Source organism: Hyperolius riggenbachi, chromosome 1 (genome assembly GCF_040937935.1).
Source record: "Hyperolius riggenbachi isolate aHypRig1 chromosome 1, aHypRig1.pri, whole genome shotgun sequence".
Classification (NCBI taxonomy): Eukaryota; Metazoa; Chordata; class Amphibia; order Anura; family Hyperoliidae; genus Hyperolius; species Hyperolius riggenbachi.
This window is the reverse complement of record NC_090646.1, coordinates 345,575,875-345,592,487: the sequence shown is the minus strand read 5'-3', so window position 1 is coordinate 345,592,487 and position 16,613 is coordinate 345,575,875. Positions and strand designations below refer to the sequence as shown.

Here is a 16,613-nt window from a genome sequence, read left to right as displayed (position 1 = left end):
TGCAGCGCTGGGTCCCTGGTTCGAATCCCAGGCAGGTCAACATCTGCATGGAGTTTGTATGTTCTCCCCGTGTCTGTATGGGTTTCCTCCGGGTACTCCGGTTTCCTCCCACATCCCAAAAATATACAGATAAGTTAATTGGCTTCCCCCTAAATTGGCCCTAGACTATGATACATGTACTACACGATAGATACATAGACATACGACTATGGTAGGGACTAGATTGTGAGCCCCTCTGAGGGACAGTTAGTGACAAGACAATATATATAATCTCTGTACAGCGCTGCGTAATATGTCAGTGCTATGTAAATACTTAAATAAATAAGTAAAAATATAAAAAATTTGAACAAAAATTATAGTTATGAAACGGCCATAATGGTTGATTGATAATGTCTGGGACATGGTTAACCGGGAAAAAAAAGAGTGCACTTAAGGCCCTAAAGCATGAAGAGACTGAATCGGCATTAATAAATATAAGGAGTGTAACAACAACTATAAATGATAAAATTTGACTAGCAGACCTGAAAGCTGGCAGCTCAATTTGTTTATTAATGATCTATCAGATTTTACCATAGGAAGTAGTTATGCAAATTCTATACTTGCATTTAAAAGGGGCTAGTTGTTCCAGCTCAGGATGGTCTGAAAATTTATACGGAATTCTAATTTTCAAGATTCAGAATGGAAATCAGGATACCGCGGTATTCGGTATGTCAAAATCAGAATTCCACGGACATGCCACATAACCACAACTCAGAAATTTTAGCCCAATCACGGAAATCGGAAGGAAGGAACCAATCAAAATGCAGAATTTTTATGTGAAAATTGAATTACTGCAGAAATTATAGGCCAATCAGAAGACTTTGGACAGATTAGGCCAATCAATGGATGCAGAAGTTTACCACAGTTGCCAAATGATCAGAAATGTGAATTCCGCATAATAGCAAACATCCGCAAAAATAGTGGATTCTGCATTTTTTTTACAATTAGCTTTACTTTATTGACAAAAAAAAATAAAATTATGTGGTAATCAGAAATTCTGATTTGCAAGGAATTCTGTGGAATTGGAAAAAAAAGCACTTATTGGAAAGCAGAAATTTTGTCAGAATCGGAAATGAGCATTTCCGACCATCCCTTGTTCCAGCATCCCGGCATACCCTTCCACAGCGTGACCCAGTGTACAGTGTTTCTAGTAGTGTATTTCAGCTTTCCACTGTCTCCTGTAGTGTCCTCTTGCTTTTCAATGTCCCCCAAAGTACACTCCACCATTCCAGTGTTGCCCACAATGTAGTCTAGCTTTATAGTGTATATGTAGTGTAATTCCAGGGTCCTTTGCAGTGTATTCCAGCATTCTAGTACTAGTGTAATGTCAGACTTTCAAGTGCCCCCTCTAGTGTATTACAACTTTCCAGTGACTCCTGCAGTATATTCCAGCTGCCCTGTGCCCCCTCTACAGTATCCTTGTGATGTGTTTCAGTTTGCCAGTGTCTCCTTTAGTGCAGTCCTTGGTCAATGCTATTGTAGTTTTGTTTCAGTAACAGGGTGCCCTTCACTCCCCTTCTCCTCTCTACATAGAGTTTAGTTATGGGTAAGGAGGAATGAATGACTTGGCATTGAATAGATCAGAAATGACCCAACCTGCTGGAACGTCACCCAAATAATTAGGTTAACAGGCAATGTGTCAGTAACATGACTGAGTAGAAAAAGAACACCTCAGACAGAATACGTTTCTTAGGTGTGTGTGTGTGTGTGTGTGTGTGTGTGTGTGTGTGTGTGTGTGTGTGTGTGTGTGTGTGTGTGTGTGTGTGTGTGTGTGTGTGTGTGTGTGTGTGTGTGTGTGTGTGTGTGTGTGTGTGTGTGTGTGTGTGTGTGTGTGCGCGCGTGCGTTCGCTATTTCTCCGGATAAAAATACAAAGAATTTAAAGATTTAAATACATAATATCATTACAAGATTTAGAGAACAAGGATCAACACCAGTGGCCTGTGCTTTATTGGTCCTCTTGCAACTTGCATAAAAAGATGTGACTTTTGTGGAAATTACTGCATGTCGTCACAAACGCTTTTGAAATCCATTGTCTGTGAACACAGTTGGTTGTTGCATCCACAAATTCAAGTTTAACTCTACCAAATAATGAAGAGACTCTGCATCAGTGCACACGGCATGAGTAGCTTGCATGTCTGGGAAGGCACCATTAATGCTGCTATATACTGTATACAGGTTTTGGAACAGCTTATTCTGCCACTCCATAGTACAGTGTTGGTAACAGCACATTACCAATGTGCTGTTACCAGTATTGTACTAGGGAGTGGCAGTCACCTAGCATGCTTTGAAATGTATAGAGAAGAGCCCCTTGTTATTCGCTGGGACATATCAAGTTCACAGGCATTCATCTGAGGTTGTGGGTGTAAAATTAAGTTTGAAATAAACTTAAGTAGGATATTAACTTGCATTGGGGGATCACTTATTGCAACTTTATGTTGAGATGGTAGATCAAAGGAGAGGGTAGAAATACACAAAACTCCAGTGCCGTGTGTTTCTCCAGAAACAAAGGTGTCTAAAAAGACCAAAGGCAGGACACGCACCTCTTTGTATTTCAAAAGGGAAGTTTAAAAAAGAAGCGCAAAGGGAAGTCAATTGAAAGAATGAAGGAGAAGTGGTTGGGCTTTATGATACAGGAAATGCCTAAAGGGCCATACCCACCTCATGACCTCATTCCAATGATTTTCCTGATGACTGGCTATTTTTTGAGTGATTTACGCAATCTCGTGACGTGGGTACAGACGCACGATCGCACAAACGTCGCTTAGTGATGTGCTGCGATAACGACCCTCATGGCGAATTTCAATTGATCGTGTTACTTTGCGCGGGAGTCGTTGGGGATCTTAAAGATCCAATAAGCCATGATGATTGTTACCGCCGCACAACACTAAGTGATGTTCGCGTGATCGTGCGCCTGTACCCACGTCTTTTGTGTAAACAACTGCGCTTCTCTTAAAAAAACGCCAGTCATAGGAAAAATCTTCAGAAGAATTGCGAGGTGGGTATGGCCTTTAGCTTAAGAGTTAGATGAGCACAGGAATATTGTGCTGCCACTCCCTAGTTCAATATTGGTAACAGCACATTACTTATAGTCTAACCATTGCAGTCACCCAGCACACAAATTAACACACAACTGTAATGATCCGCTCAGCTGCCTGCGCAGGCAGGCAGCTTTTTGACCACTGTTCAGGTCTGCATTCTGCAGGTCTCTGGAAGAGAGACCTTTTGTCAGTTTTGCAGCTTGCTGCTGCTGAGGAATTCGCATACGTTTGTCATGCAAATTGCCTAGTCACATCCTTTGTAGTCTTGCTCTATATATACCATGTGATTCCACAGTACGTCGCTGGTCATAAGGGTTTGTCCTGTGAAACACTCCTGGAGTGTCAGCCTTGCTTATTGTTTGAAGATTAGCTTAGAGTAATTCCTGGGACTGCACTAGGCATCCTTGCTAGAGCAGTCAGGATTGTATTGTTTGTATTGCCTGTTCTGTCTGTCTGTCGTGCTTGGATCACACTAGCCTCTAGCAGTAGCGGCTGTGGATCCTTCTGGTCTGCAACTCTCTTGCTATACTTGGATCGCACTTGCTCTGATGGAGAGAGCAGTGGATCCTGCTAGCTCTGTTGCCTTACTTGGGTCGCACTCGCTTTGGCGGAAAGAGCAGTGGATCGTATCTCGCACTTATCCCTGTTTTTGTGTACCTGTCTTGTCTGCTACGAACGCTTGCTGGAGGCTCGGTGAGGTAACCGTTAAGCAAGCGCTCGCGTCCTCTGTTTCATGTTTGTCTGTCGGTGGTTAGTTAGGCGTACTTGTCTCTGTTGTGCTTAACACGCGGAAACCGCGTAGAAAACACGTCCGCTGTTGCAAATGAGTGCGGTGTTCGCGTTTAGTTAGCGTTTATTATTTTCCTTATCTTCTCATTGTATGATTTGCTGTGCCTTTGCTACTCTCGTGCTCTGCCTTGCTGTAGCCTTGTGTCACCTCTGGCAATCGCCTCTCTCGCGATTGCGTTCCTACTTCATATCTGCTGTTGTGTATGCACCGTCGCGGGTTGGCGACTAGATTGGTGCACACACATACAATCTGTCCCTGTGCTCATCCTCATTCGCAATCACTTCCCTTGCGATTGCGTTCTCACTTGGTTTCCTCTGTTGTGTGTCCACCGTCGCAGGTTGGCGGCTAGATTGGTGGACATACATACATTCCGCATCTGTACTTATTCAGTCTTGTGTCGCTGTTAGCAATCGCCATCTCTTGTGATTGCCTTCTCACCTGATCTTCATGGTTGTGTGTTCATCGTCGCAGGGTGGCGACTAGATTGGTGGACACACATACCCTCTGTCGCTTTGATCTCTCTCTTTCAGGGCTATCTTGCCCTGCATTTCTTCCCTTCGTTCAATTCCTGTCTGGCATCTGTGGCAGGGCAGAGGAGCTGTTCCTCTGCACTCCACAGCTCCACCTGCCGACAGGAATTTCCCTCTACAGGTGCATTGCACCTTTTGCTGGGTTCCCTCAAATTATACGCTTGTGGAGGATTTCCGCAGTGTCAGCGCACGTCATGTGCGCTGATCACGGAGAGAATTCCACAATCGTTACATTATGACCAGCCAAACCGAAATTCCCAGTGTAGAGGGAATTTCCGATTTGTACGATTTGGTCAATTATGGGTCCTGTATCTTTAAGAGGTTTAAGATACTGGACTCTGAAACCAGAGATGAGTTCATATCAGAATGTTCCAGATTCTTGGCAAATCCTGAATTTCAGGCCACCAATATTTCCACTTGGAGTGGTCAGATTGCTTACAATCTTTTCCAAGGGGATCTGTTTGTGTGGGCTGATGAGTATGCCAGACACAAGAATCTGAGACATAACCCTCGCAGGTTTCTGAGACATGTATTTTCTCGTAAGCTTAGAATTCCCCTGCCAGGCTGTTTCTATGAGTTTTTTCCTGCTGTGCAAAATGCTGATCAGATTAGGTTATGCAACATTTCTCTGTCATTACCATATGTTAATGAGTTGGTGCTTGCAGGCCAATCTGCTGATTCGGCTTGTCAGCCAAAAGATTCGTTGCCCATAGCAACCACAAATAAAGAGGTTATTTCTGTCAAGTCTGAAATGTGCAAAACCATTCAGTATGATAATCAGTTCAATGTTTCTCTTGCCACTTCAGCTTCCAAGCAGGTGCAAGAGAACTGCCTGGATACGTTTCTTGCATTTAAACAGCAGACATGCATAGTTGCTGAAAAGGGAAAAACTAAAAATCGCAAGCATCTGAATAAAACACTCCCTATTGATGTTTACAATGATGTTGCTCAGTCCCCGGGTTTTTCGCCCCAATCCAAAGCTTATGTGGATCCTATTATAGGTAGGATCGCACACTATATTAAAGCAGTTAAAAAAATCTGTTCTTGTTCCTGATCTCCACCCATATGGAGATTATCTTGATACTGGCTTGTTTGAACTTCCATTTGCCTCATGGGAAATTGGGGCCTTGATGGAGGAATTTGATTTTGATTGGAAAAGCTTTTGCGATTTTTACATTTCAAAAAGCGAAGATGTCTTGAATGATTGTCTTGATTCTATGTACCTTTTGATTGATTCCGACGAATGTGACGAGGGTGATGTGGATCTGGTGATTTATGTATGGCAGACGATTTTGGATGAGTTGCGCACACACCAATCAATTGATTCCAATAAAGAGACATTGTTGTCGGATGATTGTTTCTGCCTTTCTAGGGTAAAGCATGTGAGTCTTGACATTGTGCGATCTGAAATGAATGAGTGTACCACTGTGGTTGATTCCTGTGCGAATCCTGAAAGATTCTCTCCTGACTGTGTGCAGTTTGAATCTATGCGATCTAATGCCTGTTTCTCGGATGTTCCTGCAGATTGTGATCAGCATGAATGTGCCAGTTTTCTCAAGGATGTGTGGGACTCCTTGTCATTTAAGCCCCATCTACACGATACGATTCTTTGCGCGATTCAATTACAATTATATTTACGATCCGATTAAATCTGACATGTCCAATCGGGATATGATTCGATGTGCCATTGTTTTGCAATGGCAAATCGAATTGAATCGAATCGAATACCGATCGGACATGTCGGATTTAATCGGATCGTAAATAGAATCGTAATTTAATCACACAAAGAATCGTATCGTGTAGATGGGGCTTTAGAGACAGATCTTTAAGATCTTCCACCGGTGATCCTGCTATGGGGAAAATTCCTAAATTATGCAGCATCAAAAGTAAAATTAATATGTCTAATAAAGTTTTTCCTGATGTTGTCGCTATTTCCACTGCAAATGAGTCTTTGTCTCACCCTGTTCACTCCTGTAAGGGCCAGTTGCCTGGTGACAGTTGCTCCAGTGTTTCTGTCCTGAACGCCTTACAGTTTGCTCCGCAGATCGCGGAGGTTTGCGCTATGGAAGCGTCAGTTTCACAACCTAAAGCGATTTTTGATTCGCAAGTTTTGCGTTCTGACTCCTCGGATTTGACATTGTTAGCCGAATCTAAGAGTGAGACAGCGCTTCGGTTTTGCGAATCTGATGCTGAAGCTTCTTTGCTTTGCCCAGAGAAGCTTTCTCTAAACCTGCCCTGTACCATGAATGAAAACATGATCTCCACTCGCACTGACATTTCTAAGTCCCTTTCTTGTTCTGAGGAAAATGCTGATTCTGCACCCTGTACTCTGGATGAGTTAACCACTTGCCGACCGCGCACTCATACCACGCGTCAGCAAAGTGGCAGCTGCAGGACCAGCGACGCAGTATTGCGTCGCCAGCTGCAGGCTGAATAATCAGGAAGCAGCCGCTCGCGTGAGCGGCTGCTTCCTGTCAATTCACGGCGGGGGGCTCCGTGAATAGCCTGCGGGCCGCCGATGGCGGCTCGCAGGCTAAATGTAAACACAAGCGGAAATAATCCGCTTTGTTTACATTGTACGGCGCTGCTGCGCAGCAGCGCCGTAAGGCAGATCGGCGATCCCCGGCCAATCAGCGGCCGGGGATCGCCGCCATGTGACAGGGGACGTCCTGTCACTGGCTGCACAGGACGGATAGCGTCCTGTGCAGCCCGGAACACCAGGGGGGCCAGGTAGGAGAGGGAGGGGGGGGATTTCGCCGCGGAGGGGGGCTTTGAGGTGCCCCACCCCCGCAACACCGGCAGGCAGGAGCGATCAGACCCCCCCAGCACATCATCCCCATAGTGGGGGAAAAAGGGGGGCGATCTGATCGCTCTGGATGCACCCTGATCTGTGCTGGGGGCTGTAGAGCCCACCCAGCACAGATCACAAATAACAGCGCTGGTCCTTAAGGGGGGGTAAAGGGTGGGTCCTTAAGTGGTTAATATGGCCTTGTTTATAATCTCCTGCAGTGTCCCTAGAGGCTCGTCTAGGTATTGCTACTATACTCACCTGTTTTTCTGCAGTTTTGGAGTTGCAAGCTAGTTTGACTGCTACACAGAATTCTGGGTGCAGTGAGATTGAAGTTAGGGAGTCAGTGTGTGTTCCAGTAAACATTCCTGTACATCCCACTCATGATGATGAAATCCAGTCTCAGCTTATGGTGGAACCATTCCTGGGACATCTGCCCTGCCTGCAGGAGGTATTTAATGTTCAGCCCTGTAACATGGATAGTTCAAAACCCTTCATAGAAAACTTGGAAAATTACATTTCAGAGGTCTTAGTTGATGTTTTGGAGGTTTCCAAGTCCCTCCTAAAGGGTGCAGAACTTCTAGGAGATACCTCCTGCCTCCCAGATCCGTTTGAGGTTTTGCCCACTTCAGTGGGCATTGCTGTTGTGCTGACTACCTTTGCAGCTCTTGTGGAGCTTCACTCATGCGTAGTCAATGATGATATTATTGTCACAGAGATTTCTAGGTTTGAGTCCAAGCCTTCTTTTGAAAATCCAGTGCTTGAGACCACTGCTCGTGATGATTCTCTGCCCGGTTCTGGTTTTGGTCTTGTCGTGACGGACTCTGAGGTCGGCGGTTCCTCGATATGTCCTGAGGTTCCCCTTGGGCTAGTGTACCCCGATGTGTTCTGTGACCCAGAAAGCCCAAGTGTGTCTCGGTTGCCAGCCTGCTCAGATGCTTCCTCGGTGGAAACCTGTTCTGATGTTGCCCGCCTGCCTGTATGCCCAGAGGTGGTCCCTGAAGGCCCTGGTCTTGATGCTTGTCCTGGTAATTCTGAATCCGGAATTGTCATTGGTTCCATAGGGGTTCTTGATAGTTCTCCGTGTGAGCCTGGTGATCGTTCTGCCCTCCGGGGATCTCTGCGGAGCTTCAAAGTGTTCTGGGAGATCCTGGGAGAAATATTTCCTGGTACCTTGGATGAGATCAGCAGTGGGTGCTTTGTGGAAAGGGACACTTCGAATGGGTATTGTGGCAGGTTTGGTATTTTTGGACGGTCCCTGGAAGGTGGTGGGCATGGCTCGGTGGGTGTCGATGGCTTTTTCTCTGGCATTCACAGTCCTGATGGGTGTTACACTGAGACTTGTGGTACTGATGGGCATGTTTCAGTGGCTTCTCCTTCCGACGAGGTCGGTTTCGGGTGGGCTGACTCTGGAATTGGGCCTTGTCGGGCTGTCCCGACCTTCATGAGTCTTCAGTTAGAGTCTGTTGCAAATATCAGTTTAGAGGCTCGTCTGGAATCCGACCCTAGAGGGGGGGGGGGGTACTGTAATGATCCGCTCAGCTGCCTGCGCAGGCAGGCAGCTTTTTGACCACTGTTCAGGTCTGCATTCTGCAGGTCTCTGGAAGAGAGACCTTTTGTCAGTTTTGCAGCTTGCTGCTGCTGAGGAATTTGCATACGTTTGTCATGCAAATTGCCTAGCCACATCCTTTGTAGGCTTGCTCTATATATACCATGTGATTCCACAGTATGTCGCTGGTCATGAGGGTTTGTCCTGTGAAACACTCCTGGAGTGTCATCCTTGCTTATTGTTTGAAGATTAGCTTAGAGTAATTCCTGGGACTGCACTAGGCATCTTTGCTAGAGCAGTCAGGATTGTATTGTTTGTATTGCCTGTTCTGTCTGTCTGTCGTGCTTGGATCACACTAGCCTCTAGCAGTAGCGGCTGTGGATCCTTCTGGTCTGCAACTCTCTTGCTATACTTGGATCGCACTTGCTCTGACGGAGAGAGCAGTGGATCCTGCTAGCTCTGTTGCCTTGCTTGGGTCGCACTCGCTCTGGCATAAAGAGCAGTGGATCGTATCTCGCACTTATCCCTGTTTTTGTGTACCTGTCTTGTCTGCTACGAACGCTTGCTGGAGGCTCGGTGAGGTAACCGTTAAGCAAGCGCTCGCGTCCTCTGTTTCATGTTTGTCTGTCGGTGGTTAGTTAGGCGTACTTGTCTCTGTTGTGCTTAACACGCGGAAACCGCGTAGAAAACACGTCCGCTGTTGCGAATGAGTGCGGTGTTCGCGTTTAGTTAGCGTTTATTATTTTCCTTATCTTCTCATTGTATGATTTGCTGTGCCTTTGCTACTCTCGTGCTCTGCCTTGCTGTAGCCTTGTGTCACCTCTGGCAATCGCCTCTCTCGCGATTGCGTTCCTACTTCATATCTGCTGTTGTGTATGCACCGTCGCGGGTTGGCGACTAGATTGGTGCACACACATACAATCTGTCCCTGTGCTCATCCTCATTCGCAATCACTTCCCTTGCGATTGCGTTCTCACTTGGTTTCCTCTGTTGTGTGTCCACCGTCGCAGGTTGACGGCTAGATTGGTGGACATACATACATTCCGCATCTGTACTTATTCAGTCTTGTGCCGCTGTTAGCAATCGCCATCTCTTGCGATTGCCTTCTCACCTCATCTTCATGGTTGTGTGTTCATCGTCGCAGGGTGGCGACTAGATTGGTGGACACACATACCCTCTGTCGCTTTGATCTCTCTCTTTCAGGGCTATCTTGCCCTGCGTTTCTTCCCTTCGTACAATTCCTGTCTGGCGTCTGTGGCAGGGCAGAGGAGCTGTTCCTCTGCACTCCACAGCTCCACCTGCCGACAGGAATTTTCCTCTACAGGTGCATTGCACCTTTTGCTGGGTTCCCTCAAATTATACGCTTGTGGAGGATTTCCGCAGTGTCAGCGCACGTCCTGTGCGCTGATCATGGAGAGAATTCCACAATCGTTACAACAACGCTTTTAAATGTATGCAGAAGAGCCCCTTGTTATTCGCTGGGACAAATTAAAGGGAACCTAAACTGAGAAGGAGATGGATTTTTCCTTTTAAAATAATACCAGTTGCCTGAATCGCCTGCTGATCCTGTGTCTCTAATACTTTTAGCCACAGCCCCTGAACAAGCATGCAGATCAGGTGCTCTGACTGAAGTCAGACTGGATTAGCTGCATGCTTGTTTCAGGGTGTGATTCAGCCACTATTGCAGTCACAGAGATCAGCTGGACTGCTAGGCAACTGGTATTGTTTAACAGGAAACATCCATATCCCTCTCAGTTAAGGTTCCCTTTAAGTTCACAGGCACTCATCAGTGGCTATGGCTCAACATTTTTTTTTTATAGATTTTGAGTGGGATCTTACCTTTCAGTGCAGTGGATCGCTTATTGCAACTTTAGCAAAACACAACTAAAGTGTCTTTTTAGTCAGATTTTCATAGTACATTATTCATAGTCCACATTATTATATCTTCTTTGGTGTCATAGCAAATTGTTTACTTTAATTATGAAAATCATTATGATATTGATGCTAATAAATGTAATCTCTGCTATTTTATCTCCCTTCAGGTATCAGTGAATGGAGAAGAAACAAGTTCTAGCCCACAAGAAACCGACTTAGTTGCAGACACTCCATGGACAACAGCAGACACTAAATATCACATTACTGGCTCATCAGATACCGACCCAGATGACGGATCCCAAAAGGCTATACAGAACCCACCAAAAGTAATAGCAATTGTATCTGAGACATATACAACAAAGGAACTGGTTACAACAGACATACCTATAAATGAAGAATTAATTTCTGTTAATGAAGAAGAGAGGCTACGCACTACTGACCCAAGCACTGAAACTCCAGAATCAAGCATGGACAGAGTCACTAGAAAGCCAATCTTCTCACTGTCCTCATCCAGAAGTATTAACAGTTCTCGAGAAGATGTGACTGACTCTGTAAATAATGAAGCTAAAGTCTTAGATAAAAGAGAAGAAGTGTGGATGTTTCAACCAGACCGAAATACTAAATTGAAAGTGCTAAGGGAAGAGGAACGTTTTGAAGTACGTTCACATTGTTCAGAAACCACCCCAGGCAAGCTCTATGGTGACAGTGATGGAGAAGATGATGGGATGGCTACGGAACGATCACCAGAAAAGGTATCTGAGCTTGAGAAGGAAAGAAGAGACATTATAAAAAAGCAAGGCCAACGCAGAAGTTTGGATGTAGATAATCTTCTCAGCTTTCAGGATGGAACCGATTCCCCATTATCAAACATAGACAAGAATGATACATCATCTGAGGGGCCAACCACAACTGAAATAAACACAGAGCAGATCAATTTTGAAGCAGCAAGGCAGCAATTTGTAATGCTAGAAAAGAAGAGGAAAAGTCTCCCTATAACGCCTCGTCCTCAAGCCAGACCACTCTGGCGTTCTTCCCAGTCACTGAATGAAAATGATGGATATTCAGAGATCATAAAGCAGAAAGACGCTTTTATATTGCCACAGGAAGTGCAAACATACAGAAGTGAGCCTCCTGTACCCCAGGAAGTGAATGGTAGAGAAAGAAGCTCTAGTTTGCTACGTAAACAGTTTTTTAGGGATTTGTCTGTAGATACTGTAGATACAGAAAATCAAGAAAAGCCAAGTGAGGTCTACAAAGGGGACATTTCCCAGACTGTTCCAGAAGTGGTTCCAGAAGTAAATGACAGTATTCCAACCCCCTGTGATGAGACCCCTATAGAGAGGGAAATCCGTCTTGCACTAGAAAGGGAGGAAAATCTGAGGAGAGAGAGGGGAATTCAACATCCAGTGGAATCAAATGAGATGGTAGAGATACAGAAAAACCCAGTGCTGTTTGTTTCTCCTGAAACACAGGAGTCCAAAAAGACCAAAGACAGATCACGCACCTCTTTGTATCTCAAAAGGGAAATTGAAAAAGAAGCACAAAGGGAAGCTGATTTAAAGAATGAAGGAAAAGTCGTTGGGCTTTATGATAAAGGAAATGCCAAAGAGTTAGATGAGCGCAAGAAGTTGTTTGAGCTTCCAGATGAACTACCTGCCCAGAAAGTAGCCATCAAAACTACCTCTAAGGAATTTACTAATGAAACATTGGACAATATACATCAGGTTGACTCTAGACAGGACAGTGATCAAACTGCAGTGACAGCTGTAGATGCGCCTTTACCCTACAGTGTAAGAACTAATTGGAAGCCAACACCTTCAAATGCCTACAGGACCAGAAGGCTTAGTGCTGACAACATTCTAGATGTAAAAATGCCAGCTGAATCCACAACAGCTCAGTCCACTGTAGAGGAAGCACTGGTTCTAAGCAAAGAGAATATTCAAGTTCAGCCTTTGAAATCTCGCTTACATGCACAAGAGGATAGGATTGAAGAAGGCAAGGATGATATGTTGAAAAATGATCAAGAGTTAGCAAATCCTGTAGAGATGTACAGTGCTAAGCTGAAGCCATCCCATTCCAGTGTAATTGAGGAAGAGATTCGTCAAACATTGGAAAGAGATCGAGAGTTGCAAGAACAGAGGAGAAAAAGTGACCTTCCCCCTCTATCCATACCTCTGGACAGCCAACAAACCACACAAAGAGAAGGCTACAACCAGTATGGGAGGCCTTCAGTGACAACAGGTAACAAACTTCTGAATGGCCTGTAGTCACTTAGTCATTACAGCTTAAGTTATTGACAGTCATTTTCTGCACTGCTTAGAATGTTTCACAATTTTAAAGAGAACCTGAAGTGAAAGGAATACAGAGGCTGCCTTCATAATTGTCTATAAACATTTGCAATTGGCATGAAACCAGTGGAGTCAGACCAGAGTCACAGCATCTGATCTACACGGCATGCTCATTCTAGGCCAGTGACTTATAGTATTAGAAGCAGAGCATCAGCACAGAAGTCAGGCAACTGGCATTGTTTATTAGATGAAGATGGCAGACTCTGTATCCCCCTCACTTCACTTTGAAAGAGTGGTATTTTTGTGTAAGTAAGTCTTGGTTATGTAAATGTGTTCTACTTTCATAATTTTCCTGTAGATGTCTCAAAACCATGGTCTCCTACACCCTGGAGAAGCACTCCACCCAGCCCATCACCTTACATCACCACACCTGTACAAATGTTCAAGCCAAGGCAATACCCCAAGTTTGCATTTACTGAATCCAATGCCAGCAGCTTGAAAAGACATGAGAACTGGGTAAGTAAAACTGTAAACGTGATGCAACAGAAATGATGCACTGCTGCTGGCAGAGTTACAGTATGAAACAGCAGTGTGTGCAATTCAATGCGCATAATCGTGAAGCTGCTTCCATGTGGAACAATGACACATTTGTAATAATTCTATTGTGACTATCAACACAGGTTACATTACAGGTGAGAGTAGACTGAGGGTTATTGCAAGATGATGCCAATTATCTCTAAAACTGCAGGGTAAATCTTTGTAGAATACCAAATATTACTACACCTCTGTAGTGTAACAAATTTTAGAGAAGATCACTATAGCAGCACATTTCAGTGACACATGGTCTCAGTGACATATCTGAGAAAATCTCTGAAGAGTACCAAACTATGGTAAGTTTGGAGTAGCAGATTTCTGAATCAAAGAAGAGCACACAGCACTCTGCACTATACTTGTATAGAAGGTGCTTTGCTTATTACATATCGCCACTTACAAGTATCCCCAGTGCAATGGTCTGATTTGTGTTATTTGAAGCACCTTTAATTGTAATTCAAACAAAATAACTAAAGTGTGTGCTTTTAAATTTTTGTAATTTAAACATGTTAAATAAGGAAAACAAGAGTTTGCTTTCTTAAAACAGAAAAAAATTGTGATAATTCAGGTTGGAGTGAGCTTGAGATGTCTCCCAGTGCATCACTGCTGAATATATATGCACTGGGAGACATCTCAAGCTCACTCAAGCTCACTCCAACCTGAATTACTGTAAATTCTTTCTGTTTTAAGAAAGCAAACTCTTGTTTTCCTTAGTATTTTAGTAAGGGGGCTTTTAGGACCATTATAGCCCCTCACACACTCCAATGAGTTCTGGTTCACCATGAGCTTGCTGGTTAGTATGTACCTCATGGTAAATAAGAACACCATACATACTAATGATTCATACCGAGCACTAATACTTAAAGGGTACCCAAAGTGAATAAAAGATGCCAGTTTAACTGACCTGAGGCTTCTTCCAGCCCCCTGAAGTCTTCCTTGTCCCTTGCCATCATTCCACATCGCTCCATTCAGGAGAAGTGTCCTTCTGAAAGCTGGCCAACTCAGCTAGTCGCGGGCTACTGCGCATGCACGGCCCTGGCCACGTGTCTCCTTGATTGCGCTCTGCACGTGTGCAGTTCCAATTGTTTACAAATTTCACAAGTGCAGAACACTCACTGACAGTCGGAACACAATCAGGAGGCATGTGGCCCGAGGCCAGGCATGCAGCTGTTAGAAGGCCACTGATGCTTATCAGAGGAGCACAGAATTATACGAGAGCACAGAAGGACTGCCTTCTGTGGGCTGGAAGAAGCCCAGGTAAGTTATAGTGGCCACTTATTTCACTTCAGGTTTTCTTTAAGGCATATTGCATTAAAGACTAAATAAAGACAGGCTCACTATTTCTGTATGTATAGTATACCGGTACTCTTTCTACTTGTCACTGTAGAAAGCTTAAAGCCCAGTTAGAAGTACTGAAAAATTATCATCCTGTTAGATACTGCTGCTGTTCAGCGCTTTTAAAGCATTAGAATCACTTTATAATGAGACATAAATAAATTATTAAAGTGTAAGAGTACTTATAATTATGTACACTTAAAATGTCTTAAAATTGGCCCTAATTCATAATACAATATACAAACCGTGAATTATTTTTGCTTTTTTTTTTTAAAATACTTGCTTATCCCTAAAATGTTCTTTGAAACTGTTCCCAATCCTCATACCGTTGCAAATTGACTCTGTATAGGCTTATGCCTCTACAAAGTGCTGATAATATCTACAAACACGAAGGGCTAGGTCACACTCGGCGCTTGGAGCGCCGCTAGCCCGCAATCGCATTTGGCTTCGTATTCGCGATTCGCTGCCAAAATCGTGCGATTTGCACTTGTGGCTTCTGTTCAATAGAACGAGAATCACAGTGCGATCACCCCCAAAACGCTGCAGGCAGCGCGTTTGTGACTGATCAAAATCGCAAATACTGCAGTGTGAATGTATCCAAAGGGATACATTAGCAGCTATGAAGAATCACCCAATGTGAAGCAGCCCTAAGCACACCAGTACAGGGGGGTGACAAATAATTCTGTAATGTAAACAAAGTCAATGACAAAGGTAAAATCAGCATTGGCAGTGTAAATATATTGCATAGTTGATCATGACTGTTTTTTCAGTTATTTTAAGTGCATTTACGTATAAGTATAACAACACTTAAAGCAGTTAACATAAACATCACAGTGATTATGAAAAAGCTAGGAGTCTAATTCCAAAGGTTGGAAACTGCAGTATAACAGTAAAACCTCACCCTGTCATACTTCATTCCTAAGGACTAGCGTAGTATACATCATGCAGTATTTACTGATCATATCAGATGTACATTCATACTCAGTAACTAACTAAGCAAATGCAACACACAAATTACACTTATGTGTAATTAAATGAGGTTGCATGCATGAGAGGGGGGGGGGGGTGTCACAGCAGGATTACTGAAACATAAAGGGGCATGCATAATGAAAAGTGTGTGTGAGTGGTGAGAATAGTGAAATGTGAAGGCTGGGGGAGTGTACATGGGGAACATGTTGCCTTGTTATGTTGTTTGGGGATACAAGTTGCCTTTATATGTTATTTGGGTGGACATGCTGCCTTGTTATGTTATTCGGGGATACATGTTGCTTTGATAACTTATTTGAGGGTACGTCTTGCCGCAACATATTGTATGAAGAAATATCCTGCTTCATTATGTTACTTGGGGTACATGCTGCCATTTGATAGTGCTTTGAAGTACTTGCTGCCCCATGATTTGATGTCATTTGTTGGTACATGGCTGCTGCATGATGTTATTTGGAGGTATGTGCTGCTTCATGATGTAACTTTTTGGGGGGTTTGCTGCCTTATGATGATATTTTGGTTTACTTGCTGCCTCATGATGGTATTTAGGGGTATGTTATATCTGTGTATGTTATATATGCTCCCTTATGAAGATATTTGGGAGAAGTACACGCTGCTTCCTGGTGTTATTGGGGAGAATATGCTGCCTTATAATGGTTTTGAGGGAGTATGTACTGTCTAAAATGATGATATTTTAGGAGATACTTGCTGACCTGTGAAGTTATTTGGCGTGTACGCATTTGCCTTTAGTTGTTATCTGAGAAGGTATGTGTTTTGTGAAGTTATTTGGGGTGTACATGCGTCC

At 44.0% G+C, this 16,613-nt stretch overlaps 1 protein-coding gene and 1 long non-coding RNA gene across 4 annotated transcripts in view; one reads left to right on the top strand and one right to left on the bottom strand.

Moving 5' to 3' along the window:
- LOC137512405 (uncharacterized) overlaps window positions 1-16,613 on the bottom strand; it is a 172,473-nt gene that overhangs the window by 88,284 nt on the left and 67,576 nt on the right. The window lies entirely within an intron of this gene.
- The window catches only part of MISP (mitotic spindle positioning), a 107,839-nt gene that overhangs the window by 73,100 nt on the left and 18,126 nt on the right, over window positions 1-16,613 (top strand). For all 3 annotated transcript variants that reach the window (XM_068234049.1, XM_068234048.1, XM_068234050.1), the window contains 2 exons: window positions 10,778-12,851; window positions 13,257-13,414. In XM_068234049.1, coding sequence (XP_068090150.1) covers window positions 10,778-12,851; window positions 13,257-13,414 — 2,232 coding nt within the window. The remainder of the gene's footprint in view (window positions 1-10,777; window positions 12,852-13,256; window positions 13,415-16,613) is intronic.